Source organism: Diabrotica virgifera, chromosome 8 (assembly GCF_917563875.1).
Source record: "Diabrotica virgifera virgifera chromosome 8, PGI_DIABVI_V3a".
Taxonomy (NCBI): Eukaryota; Metazoa; Arthropoda; class Insecta; order Coleoptera; family Chrysomelidae; genus Diabrotica; species Diabrotica virgifera.
Window position 1 is genome coordinate 174981683 of NC_065450.1, and position 21743 is coordinate 175003425.

Below are 21743 nucleotides of genomic sequence, written 5' to 3' on the forward strand. Positions count from 1 at the left end.
TCGTACTGGGTTGGTAACGTTTGTATAGAGTTGGCTATGAGATCATACAAAGTGATTTAATTATTTTGGAGGACTTAATTAAAACAACAATACAGTTAACAGACTCAATCACAAATAAAATCGTTTTAAATTGCAGACTAAGAAAATTATGACAAATAACTCACACATCTAAGATAAAAATATATCAGTCTGTTTCGGTTCCTCAAATTGATAAGACGTGCGATACTTAAAATCTAATTAAAGAAATCGGTGTTTTCACCTCGTAATTAAAAAACTAGTTATTCATATTAAAGTACACATATCGATATTAAAAAAGTGAAATCTAAGTGGTTTTTAAATCATGAGCGTTAATAGCGGGGGTGGACAACCCCCCGATAAAGATGATTTAGAGTGTGCAATGGATGTGTCCCGTCCGGATCATCCAGCTTCGCCAGTGCCGGATCTTCCAGCTTCTCCAGTGGAGGAATTTAGAGGATTCCAAAATCCCAATTCACAGATAAGTACTGTTAATGATTCTGATACTGTTTCCGGGAAAAATGTAGATGTAAATACGGTCATTAAAAATATTAATCAATATTCTTCTAAAGATAATGCTCCATTTTTTGTTTATGTTCAAAGTAAAACAGGGAGAATAGGGAATCTCCATAGGGTAGCTACCTCTAGACTGATTATTAATTCTGTTCCAGAAATTAAACAGGACATAGCTAACATATCAATAATAGGAGCTAATAAAATAAAGGTCGAATTAACTTCTTATACAAGCGCAAATAAATTATTAACAGCACAGACCTTAAAAGATAAATACGATACATACATCCCAATGTTTTTTACACATGTAAGGGGGGTCGTAAGACAAATAGACTTAGAATTATCGGAACAGGAATTAAAAGAAATTATTAAACCGAAATTGGGCAACAATTTTGAAGTAAGTCACGTAAAAAGAATTTCACGTAAAAATGACCAAAATGAAATTGTTCCAACAACTACTATTATAGTTACATTTAGAGGTCAACTTTTACCCACAAAGGTAATAATAGAAAAAATGGTGTATGATGTCGAAAAATACGTGCCAAGAATAATTCAGTGCCTGAATTGTTTAAGATTTGGGCACGTCAGTCTGCAATGTAGATCAAAAGAACGTTGTAAAAACTGTGGAGAAGATCATAAGGCAGAAAGCTGCCAAAAAAATGAACCAATATGCATTTATTGTAAAGAAAAGCATTGCGCTACTGATAAAAAAAAATTGTTCAGAATTTATTAGACAGAAGAATATAAAAAGAACAATGGTATATGAAAACCTATCATACGCCGAGGCGTCTTCTAAGCATGAAACAAGTTTTTCAAGTGTAGCAAAAAATAACACAAATTCTAACCGTTATACTGTTACTTTAAAAAGAAGGAGGTTAGCTATGTCCCCAGAGATCGATGAAACATTCGAAAAACGTAAAGAAATAATTTCAAATCCAAAAACTTTAACAGAACCTGTTTTCAATAAGTTTAAAAATATACCAAATTATAATAATGGTTGTGATGACTCTAACACGGTAAATAAACAGATAAAAACTTGCGAATCATTATTAAACCTTATCAAAGATATTTTAACTTTTTCAAATGTAGAAATTAAAAATAGTACACTTATTGAAAACATAAAAGACAGTATAACGCAAATTTTATCTGACTATGAGTAACTTAAATATACTGCAATGGAATGCTAGATCAATTTTGTGTAATAAAGGTCACTTTGAAAAATACATTTTCGACAATAAAATTAATGTAGTTTTGCTTTCGGAAACTTGGTTAAAGAAATCTTCACATTTTTTTATTAATAATTTTAATATATTTAGACAGGACCGTAATGACAATTTTGGAGGAGTTGCAATCTTATTAAGAAAATACTTTACCTTTTTTCCTAAGCCAAAATTTACTCCGATAAAGGATGTCGAATGTGTGTCGGTATCAGTTTCAATAAATAAAAATATAAAAATCCATCTATACTCTATATATGCCAAACCAAAACTAAACATTAGAGAAACAGATTGGGTTACCTTTTTTGATAGCTTAGAAAAGCCATTTTTGGTAGGAGGAGATTTCAATTGTCATCATACTGCATGGGGAAATAGTTATTCAGACATAGCGGGTTCAAGTCTTCTCGGTGCTATAGAGGAGTGTAACTTAAATTATTTAAATACAGGAAGCGAAACATTAATACCTAGATTTGGAAGTAATAACAAATCTGCTATAGATATTACAATATGCTCTAGAGATATAACTTTAAATTGTGATTGGAAAACTGATATTACACCATTAGGTACTTCCAATCATTTTCCTGTTCTAATTGAAACACATTTTAATACTACTAAATTATCCTTTAAGTGTAAAAACCAAGTTAATTTAAATAAAGCTGACTGGTCTTTTTTCTCTCAGATAGTAGATGAACAATTAGATGGAAGTAATAACGAAAGGTCATATAAAAGTTTTATAGAGTCAATAAATCATGCTACAAAACTAGCAATCCCACAGAAGAGAACAGAGATCAAATCAGAATTTAGCAAAGTTTGGTGGAATCAGAGATGTGCAAATGCTATTAAATGTCAACAAGAAGCTTTTTTGCTTTATAAAAGGCAGTCAAATTTAACTAACTATTTAAAATATAAAAATTCAGTAGCAGTCGCCAAAAAAATAATATTACAAAGCAAAAAAGATTCTTGGCAAGATTTTTGCAAACAACTTAACAGAAACACACCAATAAAAGATATATGGAAGTATATAAAGAAAATAAAAAATACATTTAATCCCCCAAGAAATAGGATCCAAATAGGTGAGTGGGTAGAAACATTCTTTAATAAAATTGCTCCAAGTTGGGTGGAAACAAATATTCGGCCGACTATTTCACTGAGCACGGATGATATAGATAGTGAATTTTCAAGTATGGAAATAAAACAAAGCCTTAAAACAAACAATAACACAGCACCTGGAGTTGATAACATTTATTATAAAATGCTCGCTAGTTTGTCAGAATCAAGTATTGAAATTTTTCGCAACATAATTAACTCAATATGGAATCGGGCAGAATTTCCAACAAGCTGGAAGGAATATAAAGCAATCCCAATTCTGAAACCAAATAGAGATGCTGAAGATCCAGAGTCATATAGAGCAATTTCTCTAGCTTCTTGTGTATTAAAAACTGTAGAAAGAATGATCAAAGTCAGACTAGTTCATTGGCTCGAAAATAATAAAAAATTACCTAAATTACAGTTTGGCTTCAGAAGAGGATGCTCAACTATTGAAAATATCGGCAACCTAGTAAGTGATATAAATATCGCCTTTACTAATAACAACTCCGTTCCAGCAATTTTCGTAGACATAGAATCAGCATATGATAACGTCATATTAGACATTCTCTATGAAAAAATGGAAAAAATGGGAATCTCCCAATCTTTGACCTCACGTATAAGATTACTATATTCCGATAGGTCAGTGTCAATAAATATAAATGATGAAACATTGGGACCTAAAACGACCAATATTGGGTTACCACAAGGAAGTATACTAAGCCCTGTACTATACTTAATATATACAGCAGATCTGGAAAGTAAAATTAAATGTAGTGAGACCGTTTCTATACTACAATTTGCCGATGACATTTGTATATATTCCCCATGCCAGTATATTGAAGAAGGGTGCAAAAAATTAAATATAGCCTATAAGAACCTTAATAAATGGTGCAATGAAAATGGCCTAAAAATTTCCAGGAAAAAAACAGAAGTCTGCATTTTTACGAGGAAAAGAAAACACATTCCAACAGAAATAACATTGGATACAACAAAGTATAGTGTACGGGCATCTGTAAAATACCTAGGAATGTATCTGGATAAAAAAATGACATGGAAAAACCACATAGATTATTTAATCAAGAAAACTGAAAAAGGAATTAACATCTTACGGTCAGTGTGTGGAACAAAATGGGGATCAGATCCAAACGTAGCAATCCTTTTGTACAAATCCTACATTAGGTCAATACTGGATTATGGTAGTTTCTTCTATGACCAAGCTTCCAAAAGTCAACTAGAAAAAATAGATCACGTAGTAAATAAGTGTCTAAGGCTATGCCTAGGGGCTTTAAAAAGTACACCAATTGATTGCTTATTTGCCGAAGTAGCAGAAACTCCACTAAAATATCGCCGAAAGATTTTAGCTTCCAATTTTATAGCTAAATTAAGTTCTAAAAATAGCAACTTAGTCCAAAAAATCAATATACTGTTTACATCGGATCTTACCCATAGTTATTGGAAGTCGAAAAAAAGTTTAACTATTACTGAGTCATATTATGTAATAAATAACGTAATAGAAGAAATATACTCTTCAGATATAGATCCATTATATAGCATAAATATTTATAACATCCATCCAATTAACTGTGTTTTTCTCCAAGACTATTCAAAATTTCACCCAAGGATTAGACAATACATATTTGAGGAGGATTTAGAAAAGTATCTTCCCAGATGTCAATATATATTCACGGATGCATCAAAGAACAACAAGAAAGTAGGTTGCGCTATATTTGATCCACATAAAAATCATAAAAAATCCTTTAAATTAAATGAAAAGCTTACAATATATACTGCAGAATTAATAGCCATATTAGAAGCTCTCCTGTATATAAGTAATATGAAAATTACAGCAGAATCATTTGCAATTTGTTCTGATAGTAAAAGTGCTATTATGAAAATAAAAAATATCCACCAAGTCAGTAGTAATTATATTTTGACTAATATAATTATTAAACTTCAAGAATTACAAACAAAAAAAATCAATGTATCATTAGTTTGGATTAAAGGACATTGTGGAATAAAAGAGAATGAAGAAGTGGACGAAGATGCTAAGAAAGGAAGTAGAACTGGAGAGCTTTTAAGTTATAAATGTCCCCACAGTGAAATTGCCTGCCACGTAAAACCCATAATACTAGCCGAATGGAGAGAAATGTATAGTAACAGTCCAAAGGGAAAATTTTATAAAAACATAGTTACCAAGCCTCCTGGCCAGTCTTGGTTCTCAAGACTGTCGGGAAGCAAGCGGTTTTTCTCTGTTTTGTGCAGGTTAAGGTTCAACCATGTTTTAACTCCCCAGTACAAATATAAAATAAAATTGAGTGATTCTCCTAATTGTTCATGTGGAGAAGAAGGTACAGCGGAGCACATGATCCTAGGCTGTTCTAGAATAATAAACGAGGTTAAATTATTAAATGAAGAAATGGCCAAAATACACAAAATCACCAGACCATATAACCTAACTCAACTATTAAGAGCAGAAGATTTCAATGTTTATCAAATTTTGTACAAACATATTTTATGTATTAGATTAAGTTTATAACCTATGTTTTTTTTCCTTTCGTGTTAAGCCCTACGCCTATCCGAGGTCCACCTGTCTCGTCTAAATGCTCTGATCGACCCCTGAGCGTCAAATTGTGTCCTAGTCTAATATCCCAAATTATATTGAAAAAAAGACAATGAAAAATAAAAAAAAAATATCAAAAAAAATATATATATATATATAAAAAAAATAAAAAAAAAATAAATAAATAAAAAAAAAATACATAAAAAAATGATAAAAAAAAAATCAAAATGAAAAGAAATAATTCCAAATAAAAACAAAAATCGTTGAAAATTAGATATAGGTATATAAAATAGTTCTTTGTAAAATTAGAGCAGGATTGTGATTGGATACATACCTGAACAAATCAGTAGAAAGCAGGAAGCACTCCTTTGGAGCTTCCGCATAAATAATACAAATAATCCCAAAAAGGTAAGATGGCGAATGGACATTGACTCCGAAGCCAATAATGCTCTAACACACACACACACAAGATAAAAATATATAAATAAAAAGATTAAAAAACTAAATCGAGTAACTTACTTATATAATCGATCAAACTAAGAGCTCAACAAGAGAAAGTTCAAACTTCATCTCAAAAAATCTCCTGAATTACTGGTAAATTATGGCAGTTTGGAGATCTTGATTTTTCACATACGTGCAAACTGAAAACATCGTACACGTACTTAAAAGATTTAAAGTAATAACCTTTGACTCTATAAATAGAACCAAAATGGGAAGGGTATTAAAAAAATAGGAATCCCAAACAAACTGAGAAAACTACAGCAGGTGTGCCTGCAGAACTTAAAGCAAAAATCAAATTTCAGGGAACAATATCAGACGAAGTTAATATCATTAAAGGATCTAATCTCCCAAAGCAAGGAGACTCACACTCTCTTTAACCGTGACCAGACATCTCGTAACGCGACAATTCGTAACCGGACAACTCGTAACGGCGACACTTCGTAACTATACAAATTCGTAACATCAAAATTGAATTATTAACAAAAGAACAGTTTTTATTGTTTAAACAAATTAATACAATTAATTAAAATTTAAAACAATTAATTAATAACGAATTAGCTGCTAAATCTGTAAGTAGAACTTTTTACTTTAACACGTATTATATTGTGAACTATCAAAAAAGGTTTTAGAAAAATATAAGCTTGTTTGATTTTTTTTTCTGAAACAATGCAAATTTTGGATCTACATTGACTCCCCAACTTAGTGATAATTTAAGATAAAAAATTTAAAAAAAAAATAGTTGTTATATTAACAAAAATATATTAAAAAATGTGTACGAAATATATTTCAAAAGAAGTGGTAAGTAGAAAATATGCAAAATGCGTTACCAAAATATTTAAAAATAGTTTTAAAATTTTGCATGTAAGTATTTTATTTAAATATTTGTTTGCGTGTTTAAATACTTTTATTGTGTTCTGAAACACGAAATATGAAATGCCTTAAAAATGTTTATCCTGATACTGATTTGTTAAATTGAAAAACATAATTTCATTTATAATTGTAATAACAGTGTTAGTTTCCATGTTAACAAAAATAAACAGAATAATTCAATTAGGACGTTACGAATTTGTATAGTTACGAACTGTCGCCGTTACGAACTGTCGCTGTTACGAATTGTCAGTTACCATTTGTCCGGTTACGAACTATCGCGTTACGAGATGTCATGGAACCCTCTTTAACCTAGTTTTGGAGCATGTCTTGAGAGAAGCAAACTAAAAGGAAAGGATATAATACCGAATGGAACACAACTTATCGCTTATGCGGATGATGTAACGGTTATAGTAGAGAAAAGAGAAGACTTGATAAAAGCCGTAAACAAGCTGGATGTAGAAGCAAAAAAGGTGGAATTAGTAATTAATCAAAACAAAACCAAATACATGAAATTGAACGGGGAAGCTGGAAGGGGACTAATAATAACGGGAAAATATAAATTTGAAGTAGTAACCAAGTTCAACTACCTAGAACTAACAATCGGGAAAAAACAGCAAATACAGGAGAGAATCCAGAAGATTATCTGCTATTTGTTATTTCCATAGTTTGCGTTTTTATTTAGTTTATTAGCCGGTATATACAGAGTGAGTTTTATGTATGGAAACCCTCAATTATCTGGGAAACGGCTTGCACGATTTTTATAGACTTTGCTGGGTAGGGGTTTTCTAATACCGCCGATATTATAGTGATAATTACATTGTCAGATCTTCCGTTTTTCTGAAAATCTCATTAACTTTCTCATTTCAAATGGAATACCCTATATAATATATTTTTTGCGTTTTGAAGTCCATAAGAAATACTGATTATTTTTGATGATATATTCACATTTATTTAAAAAAAAATTTAAACAAATTATAAAAATCTATTTTTTCGGCTGGGATGGACATTGTTTTACGTTCTTTGGACCATTGGGAACAAAAAAGTTATTTTGTAATTTTTCTCTAAAGTTAATCGTTTTCGAGTTATAAACAATTTAAAACTGAAACAAGCTGAAAATGCGAGCATTATCATAACGAAAACTTTGTTTATTTACGTATTTTAATTCATAATATGGAAAATTTGCTATTATGAAAAGTTGTTCAGAATTGAAAATTATGTTTTAATGTGCAATTATATCATTGTAATTTAAATGTTGTGAATTATAAAGGTACTTTACTCTTGATCGAAATCCATATTTTTTATATACCTCGTATAAAATTAATATCTAAAATTTGATATATGATGGTGAGTGGAATAGAGATTGTGAAGAAAGTTTTCAACAATTAAAGGAAGAAATTATCAGTCCAAAAGTTTTAACACCGTTTGACATTAATTTGCCAGTTACATTGGCCACTGATGCTTCACCAATTGGTCTTGGAGCCGTATTATCAAACGTTATGAAAGATGGCACTGAACGACCAGTTGCCTTTGCGTCAAGATCTCTTACCAAGGCTGAAAAGAATTATAGCCAACTTGATAAAGAAGCAACTGCCTTAATATGGGGACTAAAAAATTTTTTTCAATATTGTTACGGAAGGGAAATTACAATAATTGCAAAATGCAACTATATCATTCTAATTTAAATGTTGTGAATTATAAAGGTACTTTACTCTTGATCGAAATTCATATTTTTTATATACCTCGTATAAAATTAATATCTAAAATTTGATATATGATGGTTCCATCATGAATCTTAGACCATGAAGAGCTTTTTATGAAGAATAACTTTTCTTCGTCAAATTAAAAATAAAAGAGTTATAAATGAAAATGTTGTTGGTATCCATAATTTGAGAAAAATCTTCAAATATTTTTTCCATTAGAAGGATGTAATTGCACATATAAGACCATAATTTTTTATTCCAAACAACATTTCATATATTCGGTTCGCTAAACTCGGACACAACTGGCTAGTGATTTTAGTCAGTAAGTTTGCCAATTCGGCAAAAAAATAATTACTAAATAGTTAATAATTACTAAATAATTAGTAATTTTGCCAATTTCGGCAAAATTGGCAAAAAACAAAAAAAATACCTACTAAAATCACTAGCCAGTTGTGTCTGAGTTTAGCGAACCGACTATAATAACAATTTTCATTTCATAACAAATGGAACAGTCCATTTATCATTAGGTAGTCCCATTAAAGGGGAGGCCGTATACTCGTATAAACCTTTGTAAAGTTATTAGTAAATTATTGCTTTCAAAATATACTCAAATTGTATTTTTGAACATCTTATTTATTTTTTGTAATAATTAAATTCACTATCAAATGTCATTGATATTTTATTAATACTTAATTTAAAATTTAGTTTGACATTCACGAAATGTCAAACTCAAATGTAAATAACCTATGTTTTGCTTAACAAATTCAGATTAAAAAAAAACTAGCCTACTTACTATAAATGATTTCAGTTGACGTTTAGTGTGTCGGCGGAAAATAAAAGGATTGTGACGTCACATTTTAGACTTTGAGGTCGATTATCTCGAAAACGGTTAGAGATATCGAAATGCCGTTTTCAGATTTGGATTTAGAAGACAAAACTACATAAGAATCCATCGATAAATCTACTCTAAGTATTGCAGGAGCGGCGACGCAATAACACACAGACTTTGCGAATTTATAAACGAAAAATTTTCGTTGAAAAATCGAATAATGATTTTCAAGGTTCAAAAACACAAATCAAAAATATTATTTTTGAAACTGCGAAGTACACAATTTCAAGTTCAAGCCTTATTTTATCAGTTACCAATAAGTAATTTGAGCTTGTTGTATTCTAAAATATTGTTTTTTAGTTGATCGTCCGTCCTCTCATATGCGCTTCATTAACAATTATTAAAAAGCAATGTTTTAGAATAAAACGTGCCAAAAAATTTTATAGCGAACCCCTAGAAGAAGGCCTTAGTTTGAATTTGAGTACTCCGCAGTTTCAAAAATAATATTTTTGGTTTGTGTTGTTGAACCTTGAAAATCGTCATTATTCGATTTTTTTCAGTTTTAAATTGTTTATAACTCGAAAACGATTAACTTTAGAGAAAATTTACAAAAGACCTTTTTTGTTCCCAATGATCCAAAGAATGCAAAATAATGTCTACACGGGTCGAAAAAATTGATTTTTATAATTTGTTAAATAATCTTTTTAATAAATGTAGCAATAACTCAGAAACTATGGCATTAAGGTATAGGAAATATAACATAAAAAATAATCAGAATTTCTTAAGGACTTCCAAACGCAAAAAATATACAGGGTGTTCTATCTGAAATAAGAAAGTTCGTTAGATTGCCAGAAAAACGGAAGATCTGACAACAATGAAATTATCACTAATATCGGCTGCATTAGAAAACCCCTACCCACCAAAATCTATAAAAATCGTGCAAACCGTTTCCGAGATAATTGAGGGTTTCTATACATAAAACTCGCTCTGTATATTCGCTTCTTTAAATTTCTGGAAAACTTTTTCTATACCGTATGTCAAACATGCTATGCAGTGCACAATGCACAAGGATAGCCCCATGCGAACTAAATGAGAATTTTCTGACAACGTTGCCGCTCTTCAGGACTTCGGCCGTGAAAGGTAGTATTAGGCAGGTACTTATAGAGGATTATCGTTGTTAACTGCTGCGGAATACTAAAGGAGGATTTATTTATGATAATTCACAGAATGGCAAACCCGCTTGCAATATACAACCATACTGATTCTAATGTTTGAAACGGAGAATAGATGTTTTTTCGTTCTCACTAATATAACGCTGGGAAAATCCATAGAATTTAATAAACTTGCATATATGTGTTTCGTCGATATGACCAAGACTTTTGACAGAGTGCGATTAAAGGACGTGTAAGAAATAATGAGAGAAAAGGGGGCTAATTAACCTAGTACGCGATATTAACAAACTATGTATTATGTTTGGTATCTCATTTAATATGAATAATTGTTCAAAGTATTTGACAATGGATTATTGTATTTGGTACATTCCATGTCAAATCACCCAGGCAAAAAATTTTGGATCTCCGATTTGTCTGAAAATTGGTATATAGCTTCTGCGGGACGTAAAAATAAGATATTTAAGGTCAAAAAATCTTCTTCTTTTTTTCTCAAAATGTGATTTTATGCGATTTTACAGTGATTTGGTGTTTATTTAAACAAATTTGCATTTTCTGACGTAAAGTATCAATGAAAAACATAATATTTTAATAGAAAGGACTCAAAAATGTCATTATATGGCATTATAACAAGTTATTTTGAATCAAAACAAGTTTTTGATCAAAATTTATAGTGTAAAAAACGTTAAAATACCGTTTTTTTTTACATTTTCCTCCATTCCCAAAATACATCATCATCGATTTGGCTGAAAATTTGCCCACAGATATCCAAAAGATAGAACTTTAAGTGGTTAGAAGGATTTGAATTATATTACAATACCAAAAAAGTTACATGCAGTAATATCAGACTCAAAAGTATATATTAGTCCAGTCGGGATAGCATTTGACCTTGAATGCCGAGCTGCCCAAAATTTTATTTTTCTTATCTTTAAGGGAGTCAATAGTAGCCTAAATTTTAAATCAAGAATGAATTCCTCCGTTACGTTAGCCGCCATCTTGATTTTAAAGGAGAACCTGTTTGGCTCAATATCTCCGCCATTTTTAACTTTTCGACAAAAATGGTAGGAACTGAAATTGTTCCAAATAAATCGTATTTACAATTATTACAATTTCTTTTTAACAATTTTTGTCGTGAGGTCGATATTTTCGAGTTAATTTTACTTACAGTAGACGCCTATATTTTTGACTATAATATTGCATGTAAAATTTTTGGTATTGTAATATAATTCAAATCCTTCTCACCACTTAAAGTCCTATGTTTTGTCTATCTGTGGGCAAATTTTCAGCCAAATCGATTATGATGTATTTTGGGAATGGAGAAAAATGTAAAAAACGGTATTTTAACGTTTTCTACACTATAAAATTTGATCAAAAGCTTGTTTTGAATCAAAGTAACTTGTTATAATGTCATATAATGACATTTTTGAGTCCTTTCTATTAAAATATTATGTTTTTCATTGATACTTTACGATAGAAAATGCAAATTTGTACAAATAAACACCAAATCACTGTAAAATCGCATAAAATAACATTTTGAGAAAAAAGAAGAAGATTTTTTGACCTTAAATATCTTATTTGTACGTCCCGCAGAAGCTATATACCAATTTTCAGACAAATCGGAGGTCCAAAATTTTTTTTGCTCCAAAATTGAGTGATTTGAAATGGAATGACCCATTTAATGATTAATAACTGACATGACAATTTCTGTAACATAAATAGCAGTCTCCATAAGAACACTAATAAAATATAAATAAAATGATATCGAACACTTCCCCACGTTGTATTTCAATCTATCCATCCACAGGTTTCCTTAATCTCGTAGATATTATAAATGATAATTATCCAATAGGGCTTTTCATCGATTGTCATTTGTTTCGAGCTTCTGTCATGTGTCACATAATGTTAATATATCTACGTCATACGTCTTTGGTTTGTATCATTGGTTATATCAGTAACGTATGACGTAGATATATTAATATTATGTGACACATGACAGAAGCTCGAAACAAATGACTGTTAATGAAAAGCCCTATACCTCGAATTGAAGATATTTTTGCAAAAATGAATGGAGGTGTGTATTTCTGTACCTTAGATATAAATCAAGCATACTTACATATGCCAGTTAATGAAGAAAGCAGTCTACTGCAAGCCATTAGCACTTCAAAAGGAACATACACTGTGTCCGTAAAGTATGGAACAAATTATTTTTTAGCTAAACAGAGCATTTTAAGAAATAATCCTGAAACACGTCGATTTTTTATTTTAATTTACCGTGTTTTAAAATAATATTCTAATATACAGGGTGAATTACTTTCGAGTAATGACGTCACCGTCATTTTTTTTTAAATGGAACACGCCCATTTTGTCTCAATTTTCGGATTACTCTATCTGAGCTGATTCCAAAAATTTATCACATATTGATTCAAATTGGTACAGGGTGGACAAAAATACAATAGTTTTGTGTATGCTCATATTATTAAAGTTTAATTAATTTTTGATATTAAATTAAAATATTCAACTAAACAATATCAAAAATTAATTAAAATCAAAAATTAATTAAAATATCAAATATAAAATAAGTATTTTTGATAATATTGTTAATTTAACTAACGCGTTACTGTATGAACACACACAAATCTATTGTATTTTTGTCCACCCTGTACCAATTTGAATCAACATGTGATACATTTTTGGAATCAGCTCAGCTAGAGTAATCCGAAAATTGAGACAAAATGGGGGTGTTCCATTTAAAAAAATGACGATGACGTCATTACTCGAAAGTAATTCACCCTGTATATTAGAATATTGTTTTAAAATACGGTAAATTAAAATAAAAAATCGACGTGTTTCAGGATTATTTCTTAAAATGCTCTGTTTAGCTAAAAAAGAATTTGTTCCATACTTTACGGACACAGTGTATAAGGTCAAACGTTTAATGTTCGGAGTTAAAATAGCTCCTAATACCTGGCAAAGATTTATGGATCAAACATTACAAGATATAAAAGGTGTTGAATGTTTCTTTGACGACATTGTTATACAGGGATCTTCACCAGATGAATTAATTCAACGACTTCAAATTGTTTTTAATAGATTACGTAACAGTGGCCTTCATCTCAATAAGGAGAAGTGTCAATTTTTCAAGACCTCCATTTCATACCTTGGCCATATGATTGATAAAAATGGATTATATCCAATGCAAGAAAAAATCTAAGCAATTATTAAAAGTCCAAAGCCTTCCAATATCACTGAACTGCGTACGTTTCTCGGTCTTGTAAACTATTATCATCAATTCATTCCAAACCTTTCTTCAAAATTAAATCCTTTACATAAATTATTACAAAAAAATGAAAAATTTGAGTGGAATAGAAATTGTGAAGAAAGTTTTCAACAATTAAAGGAAGAAATTATCAGTCCAAAAGTTTTAACACCGTTTGACGTTAATTTGCCAGTTACATTGGCCACTGATGCTTCACCAATTGGTCTTGGAGCCGTATTATCAAACGTTATGAAAGATGGCACTGAACGACCAGTTGCCTTTGCGTCAAGATCTCTTACCAAGGCTGAAAAGAATTATAGCCAACTTGATAAAGAAGCAACTGCCTTAATATGGAGACTAAAAAAATTTTTAATATTGTTACGGAAGGGAAATTACAATAATTGTGGATAATATACCTCTTTCAAGAATTTTTCATCCAGAAAAAGAATTACCAGTTACATAAGCTTTACGTTTAGTCCATTATGCCAACTTTTTGTCTGGTTTCAAGTACAATATCAAAACCAGATCTACAAACGATCATGCAAATGTAGATTACTTTTCAAGATGTTGTTTAGAGAACCGAGAAAATTATGAGATTGATACCGACGGTGCTTACTTTCTCAATCAAATCAACACCTTACCGGTTACAAGGGATGCAATTAAATCATAAATTCAAAAAGATTTTGAGTGCGCCAAACTTTTAAAGGAAATAAAAACTGGGAAAATAAGTTCCAACGCAGCACATGAGTACTCACTAGAAGATGGTTGCATTTTTTATAACAACAGAATTTTAATTCCAAGAAGTCTGCGTCAACGTGTTCTTCAAGAACTGCATGAAGCACATACAGGAATTGTCAAAATGAAAGCACTTACACGGAGTTACGTTTGGTGCAGTGGAATCGATAGAGACATACAAGAATTAGTGAAATCATGTCGAAATTGCTGTTTAGTTCAAACAAATCCAAGGCAAGTTCCTCTTCATTCTTGGGAGATTCCTAAAGAACCATGGTTTTGTCTTCATATTGATTATGCCGGGCCATTTTTAAATACAAATTTTCTACAAATTGTAGAGTCTCAGATGCAGAATCCACCAATTTAATAAAAATTAAAATGGTAAATAGTAATTTAAACCTGAGACTTTTCGTGTAGAAAGTTCTTACTGGTACATCCTTAATCTGCGACTTTTTCAATTAATAAGATAGCAGACGACGAATATAGAAAATGAAAGGGAAACGATCACATTCCGCCTTCATTCGTCTAGGAAAAAAGACAGCAGAGGAAACAAATTTTCTAATTGTAGTAGATGCACACACAAAATGGTTTGAAGCAATTCCTACTACTTCTACAACAAGTAAGGCAACAATCAACATTTTACATGAAATGTTTGCACGATTTGGCTTACCTAATTGCATTGTATCTGATAATGGTAGACAATTCACATCGCATGAGATTCAAGATTTTTTTAAATCAAATGGTATACTTTTTAAAACCATTGCTCCATATCCCCCAGCGTCAAATGGACAAGCTGAGCGTTACGTTCAAATTTGGAAAAAAAAGCTGTGAGTCATGATGGACGAACCTGGTGAATTAAATGTTAAACTTGCCAGATTACTAATGCAACAAATAGCAGTACTGGGAATAGTCCTGCTGAACTTATGTTTCGACGAACATTTAGAACCAGATTTGATTTAGTAAAAACAAGTTTAAATACAGAAAGAACAAATTTTTTCAAAATAAACAGTAATTTTTTTCAAATTGGAGATAGAGTTCAAGCAAGATTTTATAATGGCACTATAAAATGGAAATTTGGCATAATATCTTCTATATAAATAGAAGAAACATATTGTCAAAATAGGCCTATAACCCTAATCTCAAATATAGGCAAAATATTCGAAAAAATAATTAAAATAAGACTCACACATTTTTTAAAAAAATTTAATATACTATCTGAATGTCAATATGGGTTTCAAGAGGGAAAATCAACCGAAGATGCAATCTGTGCTCTAACAGCTAACATCTACAAAGCTCTTGATAATGCAAAACCATCTCTTTGTATATTTGTAGATTTAGCAAAGGCATTTGATACAGTTTCACATAAAATACTGCTAAATAAACTTCAAAAATATGGTATAAGAGGACTTGCATATAACATCCTAGAAAGTTATCTGCTAAATAGACAACAACATGTTTCTATAGATGGAAAAATCAGTAAAGGAAGAATTATATCTTACGGAGTACCACAGGGAACAGTCTTGGGACCAATTCTCTTCAATATTTATATCAATGATCTATTCAGACTGAATGTAACAGGTAAAATCATAAGTTTTGCAGATGACACAGCTATTTTCTATGATGCAAATACATGGAATAATTTAAAACAAAAAGCTGAAACAGATTTTGCTACAATTTAGAAATGGTTTCAGTTTAATAAACTTACCTTAAATATAGAAAAAACAAAATATATACCATTTACATTATATGTTAATAACCTCCCAAATCTTGGCTCATTAAAAATTGATGCAAAAAATGAAATTCCACATACATACGAGATTAAATATCTAGGTATAATAATTGATAAACATTTACGATGGAACACCCAAGCAAATAATATAGTAAATAAATTAAGAGGACTCTTATCAAGATTTAAATTTTTAAAACAATTTTTGGGAATAACTCATTTGCGAATTCTTTATTATGCACTTATACAATCTCAACTCACATATGGCCTTTTAGGATGGGGTGGAATACGCAATAATTACTTACATTCTATAAATATTATTCAGAAATGGCTAATTAGAATTATATACGGGAAAAATTTAAGATATTCTAGTGAGCTGTTATATAACGAAAGTAAATTTTTAAATGTACGTAAATTATTCTGTTATAAAGCCCTTATACATATACATGAAAAAAAGATAATATTAAATTTTAACAGTCATGCCCACCAAACTAGATATATAAAACATAATACAATTCTACCAAAATGTAATAAATCCATCCTTCAAAGATATGTTGGTTACATAGGGCCCAAATTGTACAATTTGCTACCGGATAATTTAAAACAATTTAAAAATTATAAAAAACATAGATATAAATATGAAATTAAACAATGGTTCGGGAATAAATCAACAAAATTCTGCGAAGAACTTATCAATGGACAATAAATGTAATAAATAAACTTCAATAAGAAATAAAAAATTATATCGAAAATAAAAATTGTATCTAAATAGATTTTTATTATCAACTGCGACATTTCTTGAATTATTGATGGCCATATTTATATCACAAATTATATTAAAATTATTATATTTTTATTTTTTGTTGATTAATGTTAGAGTTTTTAGTATTTTTATAAATTTTCATATAACTGTATACATTTATACATTTGTTAAATATTTTTTGTGTTTGTTTATATTTGTAAATTAGTATATTATATTTTTAAGTCTCGCGCACAAGGGGTGCTACGTTTGTATGTATATTAGTAATATATATACAGGGTAGCTCAACTTCAGTGAGTTATTTATGTTTATTTAGGTAGTACTTATTATGCTTTTTATTTTTTTTGTAAATCTTTATTGTTATTCCTAAATAAACATCATTATTATATTATCTGCAAGAAAGGGACAATTACATTATGAAATATTAGTGGATGAACAAAAAATCCTGAGGCATGTTGATCAGTTACGTCCAACACGGTATGCTGAACAAACAGGTTCTATAACCTCTACCACTCACAGGATCATTCCAGCAACAATTCAAACCAGTGAAGATGAAGTAGGTGAACACAGTGATGATAATATGGTTTCACTATCACAGGCTCGGACCGTACAATATCTGAGGAAAATCCAAATCCGGAGAGTATGCCGGACGACTTTTTGGTTTCAAGTCCGAACCAGACCAGTGGGCCCAACCCTAACATAATTGAGGTTGAGCCAACTGGTACAACAGAAGAAATCCACATCTAGCATTCGCAGATCTACGAGATTAAGGAAACCTGTGGATAGATTGAAATTATAATACAACGTGGGGAAGTGTTCGATATAATTTTATTTATATTTTATTAGTGTTCTTATGGAGGCTGTTATTTATGTTACAGAAATTGTCATGTCAGTTATTAATCATTAAATATAATAATCCATTGTCAAATACTTTGAACAATTATTCATATTAAATGAGATACCAAACATAATACAAACAATATAAAACAAAAATAAGAGTAGGACATTTGACAACAGAAGACATACCTAGTTATAAACACAGGAATCCGTCAAGGCGATTCACTGAGCCCTTTCATATTTAATTTAATAATGGACAAAATAATAGAAAACCTTCCCAGAACACAAGGGCGCCCCCAGGGAGGGGCCAGGTGGGGCCATCGCCCCCCCTGAGAATTTGGCGAAAGCGTGTAAAAAATATTTAGCTCTCTCTTACTTTATATTATAAAATAAATTCCATATTAATCATAATCGCTCACGAGATATGCCAGTTTAAATGTATTTTTTCTCAATCCCTTATCCCTTCTGACTGAGACGCATATGTTTGGATGGAACCGCATCGTTTTCGGTGCGCATGCCGCATGCACTGATGATGTCCGGTCTAGGCTTATCCAGTTGAGAAATGAAATAGGTGGGCTGAACGGCCGATCTGATACGTCTAGTAGTACGGTAGTGCTCACAATTTATATACTGTTATTCATAGAACTTATATTAACGTGCTAAAAGTGTTTTTTGTGCAACGTGTAAGTATTATATAATATACTTTATTTCTCACTTGACCTTAAATAAAATAGGCTTATTTTTACGAGGTAGTTATCTATTGTGTGTAAAGGTAAAAAATACTTTTTTATGAAATAAAATAACATCATTTGCGTCTATGAAGTACAATTACAATATTTATTTCAAAAAATGTGCTTGAAGTAATAACATTTTTTATAAGTACCCTTCCTACTTTAAGAAAATAAGTTATTCCTGTATCGCAGTTGAGATATTCAACTGTGCAAGGTAAATATTTTAATCTACAAATTTTAATTAACTTAGATGAATTTTTTACTTCTCTAAAAGGTTTTAAAAATATTTTTCAATGCAACTAAATTATCCATTTGGTCTTATTCTGTCCATTTATCGGCCTACTCCCCGGTTAAATGCGTTAATTTATTTGACACCTAACAGCTGATTGAATGCATCAATTTAATTAGCCTATTGTATTTGTAGAAAAATGGACATAAGGAAGTTCTTTAACAAGCCAAACAAGCGGCTGAAAATTGATGATGGATCTGACATATCGAACAGTACCGAAAACAGTAGTATAGTATGCAGTCAAAATGATTTAGCTGTAGCAGGGCCATCTAGCTTGGAGTCAGCTGTATCCGCCTCTCAAAGAGAAACTAACGTTGTAACGGCCACCGCATCGGATAATTTTGCGATTGTTGAAGACAGTTTAAATTTGGATGTTGGGAACTACCTTGATACTAATAAAATTTGTAGCTTGAACGATCGCTTGAAATTTACTTTGTTAACAAACCCATGGAAGCCAGATAAATGTTACAATTTCAAGTATGATATTGACGATGGCAAACGACCATTTATCCATGAATGGTTAAATACGTACCCCTGGTTAGCTTATTCAAAAGAAGTTAAAGGTGGGCTATGCAAGTTGTGTGTACTGTTTAGGCCCCGCGTAACCCATGGTAGTTATCAAAGCGGCTTTATAAATCGCCCATTCACCAATTTCAGAAAGTTTCATGAAAATGCGAAATCGCATATGAACTCTGAATGGCACAGACAAGCATCTGAAAACTCAAGTAACTTTATATCTGTCATGAAAAATGAAAAGAAAAATGTTGAATGTCTTGCAAATTATGGTTTGGCCAAGCAAATTGAATTGAACAGAGCGAAACTAAAATCCATTGTTTCTTCAATTTTGTTTAGTGCACTACTTACCATTAAGAGGTCATACCAATGAGGATGCTGTGTTCAATAACCTTTTACATTTTAGGAAAGAAGCTGGTGATTCTGTTTTAGAAGACCATCTGAAAAATGCGCCGAAAAATGCAATGTACATTTCCCATAGGACACAAAATGAGATCATTGATTTATGTGCAACGGTTTTAAGAGACGAGTTAGTTACAAAAATCAATGATAATGAAATATTTTCCATTTTAGCAGACGAAACAATGGACATTACTGGTACAGAGCAACTCTCTCTGGGCGTGAGATATTTTGATAAAAGTGAAAATTGCATCAGAGAAGACTTCCTTGGTTTCACCCCATTAAAAAGTTTAGATGCTGAACATATAGCAAATGCTATTACTTTAACATTAACAAATTGGGGCTTGAACTTGGAAAATGCAGTTGGCCAAGGATATGATGGTTGTAGTACAATGGCTGGGGAAATAACTGGAGTACATAAAAGAATAACTGAGAAATACCCAAAAGCTCTGTATTTTCATTGCGCCAGTCATCGGCTAAATTTAGTAGTCAATGATTTAAATGACATACCACAAATCAGGAATACAACTGGCACAGTTAAAGAAGTTATAACATTTTTTCGGCAGAATGGACAAAGAAGGGCAATAGTGGGAACTCTTCAAAAACTATGTGAAACCAGATGGACCGAAAAATATAAAGCAATTCGAAAGTTTAGTGAGCAGTTTGTTAGCATCGCTGAAGCACTTCAGACTCTATCGACTGAAGGTAACCGTGACACAAGGCAGAAAGCTTTCCAGCTTCATTGCGCAGTTACAAATACAGCATTTGTGATATGTCTACATGTGATTGCCAAATACTCTGCCAAGTTAGAAATCGTTACGCAAATGTTACAAGGTGTCAGTGTAGATATTTTGAAGATATCAAAACACATTCAGAAGGTTACTGAGCTATTCAGTTCAGACCGACAAAATGGAGAAAAAGAGTTTGATAACATTATGGCAAATGTTGAAACAACAGCAAACAAGCTTGGAATCGAGCTCACATGTCCTCGTGTTGCTGCGAGACAGGTTCACAGACCAAATCACTCTACCCAGACTATCAACGAATACTATAGAAAGTCCATTTTCTTGCCTTATTTGGATTCTTTGGTTCAATCGTTGAAAGATAGGTTTTCAGATAGAAACAAACCATCATTTGAAATTTTCAATCTGCACCCTAAAATCATGAAAGATCTTTCTAAGGAAGATTTTGAAAAGTCTATTAACAATATAAACAGCACGTATTGTGAATTGTTAGACAACTTTAAGGAGCAATCAATTCTGTGGTTCGACCTTTGGAAAAACACGGAGATAGATGCCAAAGCCTTGGAAAAACTGAACTTAATAGAGGTTCTTGAGCATGAGCATGCCTGCTTTTTGCCGTCAGTAGCAAAAGCCATCCAAATAGCTCTTTGTCTGCCACCAACAACTTGCACCATCGAGCGATCATTCAGGTAATTAACTATAATTTTATTACGTTATATTCTTATCCATGTGTTTCAGTTCTTCTAAAACTTACATTACTATATAACAACCTCGATACTTTTTTACAGCACTCTCAAACGTGTGAAGACCTGGATAAGGAATACGATGTCGAACAATCGTCTAAGTGGGCTATGCCTGTTATCTGTACACAGAAGAAAAATAAAAGAAAATATAGAAAACTTCATGCAGAAAGTAATTGATTTATTTGCGATGGACACCAGAAGAATTCAATTATTATTTAAGTAACATTTTACTGACACTAACCGTGTTGCGTTTTAAACAGCAAAACAATTTTTCTTGTATTTTTTGTTTCAATACCCTTTGCCCCCCCCCCCTGAGGAAATATCCTGTGGGCGCCCTTGCCAGAACAGCTGGATTTAAGATGGGTAAGGTAAAACGCTTACTACGCTGACGATGCTGTCCTTATCGCCGATTCTGAAGACAATCTCCAAAGGCTACTGCATGCATTTAATACTAAAGGTAAAGAACTAAATATGCTCATCAACACCGAGAAGACTTAGTGCCTAGTAATTTCCAAAGAACCGATAAGATGCAAATTGGAAATTGACTCCAA

The 21743-nt window shown here is 31.4% G+C and overlaps 1 protein-coding gene across 1 annotated transcript; it reads left to right on the forward strand.

The window, feature by feature from the left end:
- Positions 1-340: 340 nt before the first annotated feature.
- Positions 341-21471, forward strand: LOC114328921 (52 kDa repressor of the inhibitor of the protein kinase-like). The gene is made up of 5 exons (XM_050659171.1): positions 341-544; positions 1845-1852; positions 18930-19357; positions 19968-21138; positions 21238-21471. Exons 1-5 carry the CDS (start codon positions 341-343, stop codon positions 21413-21415), a joined length of 1989 nt encoding a protein of 662 aa, XP_050515128.1. The 3' UTR covers positions 21416-21471.
- Positions 21472-21743: the final 272 nt, after the last annotated feature.

Bases quoted from the DNA above. Each gene is read 5' to 3' on its own strand.
- LOC114328921 (XM_050659171.1), top strand. From the start codon at position 341: ATGAGCGTTAATAGCGGGGGTGGACAACCCCCCGATAAAGATGATTTA. The intron at 19,358-19,967 runs GTGGGCTATGCA...GCATCAGAGAAG, and splicing joins TTATTCAAAAGAAGTTAAAG to ACTTCCTTGGTTTCACCCCA. The intron at 21,139-21,237 runs GTAATTAACTAT...ACTTTTTTACAG, and splicing joins ACCATCGAGCGATCATTCAG to CACTCTCAAACGTGTGAAGA.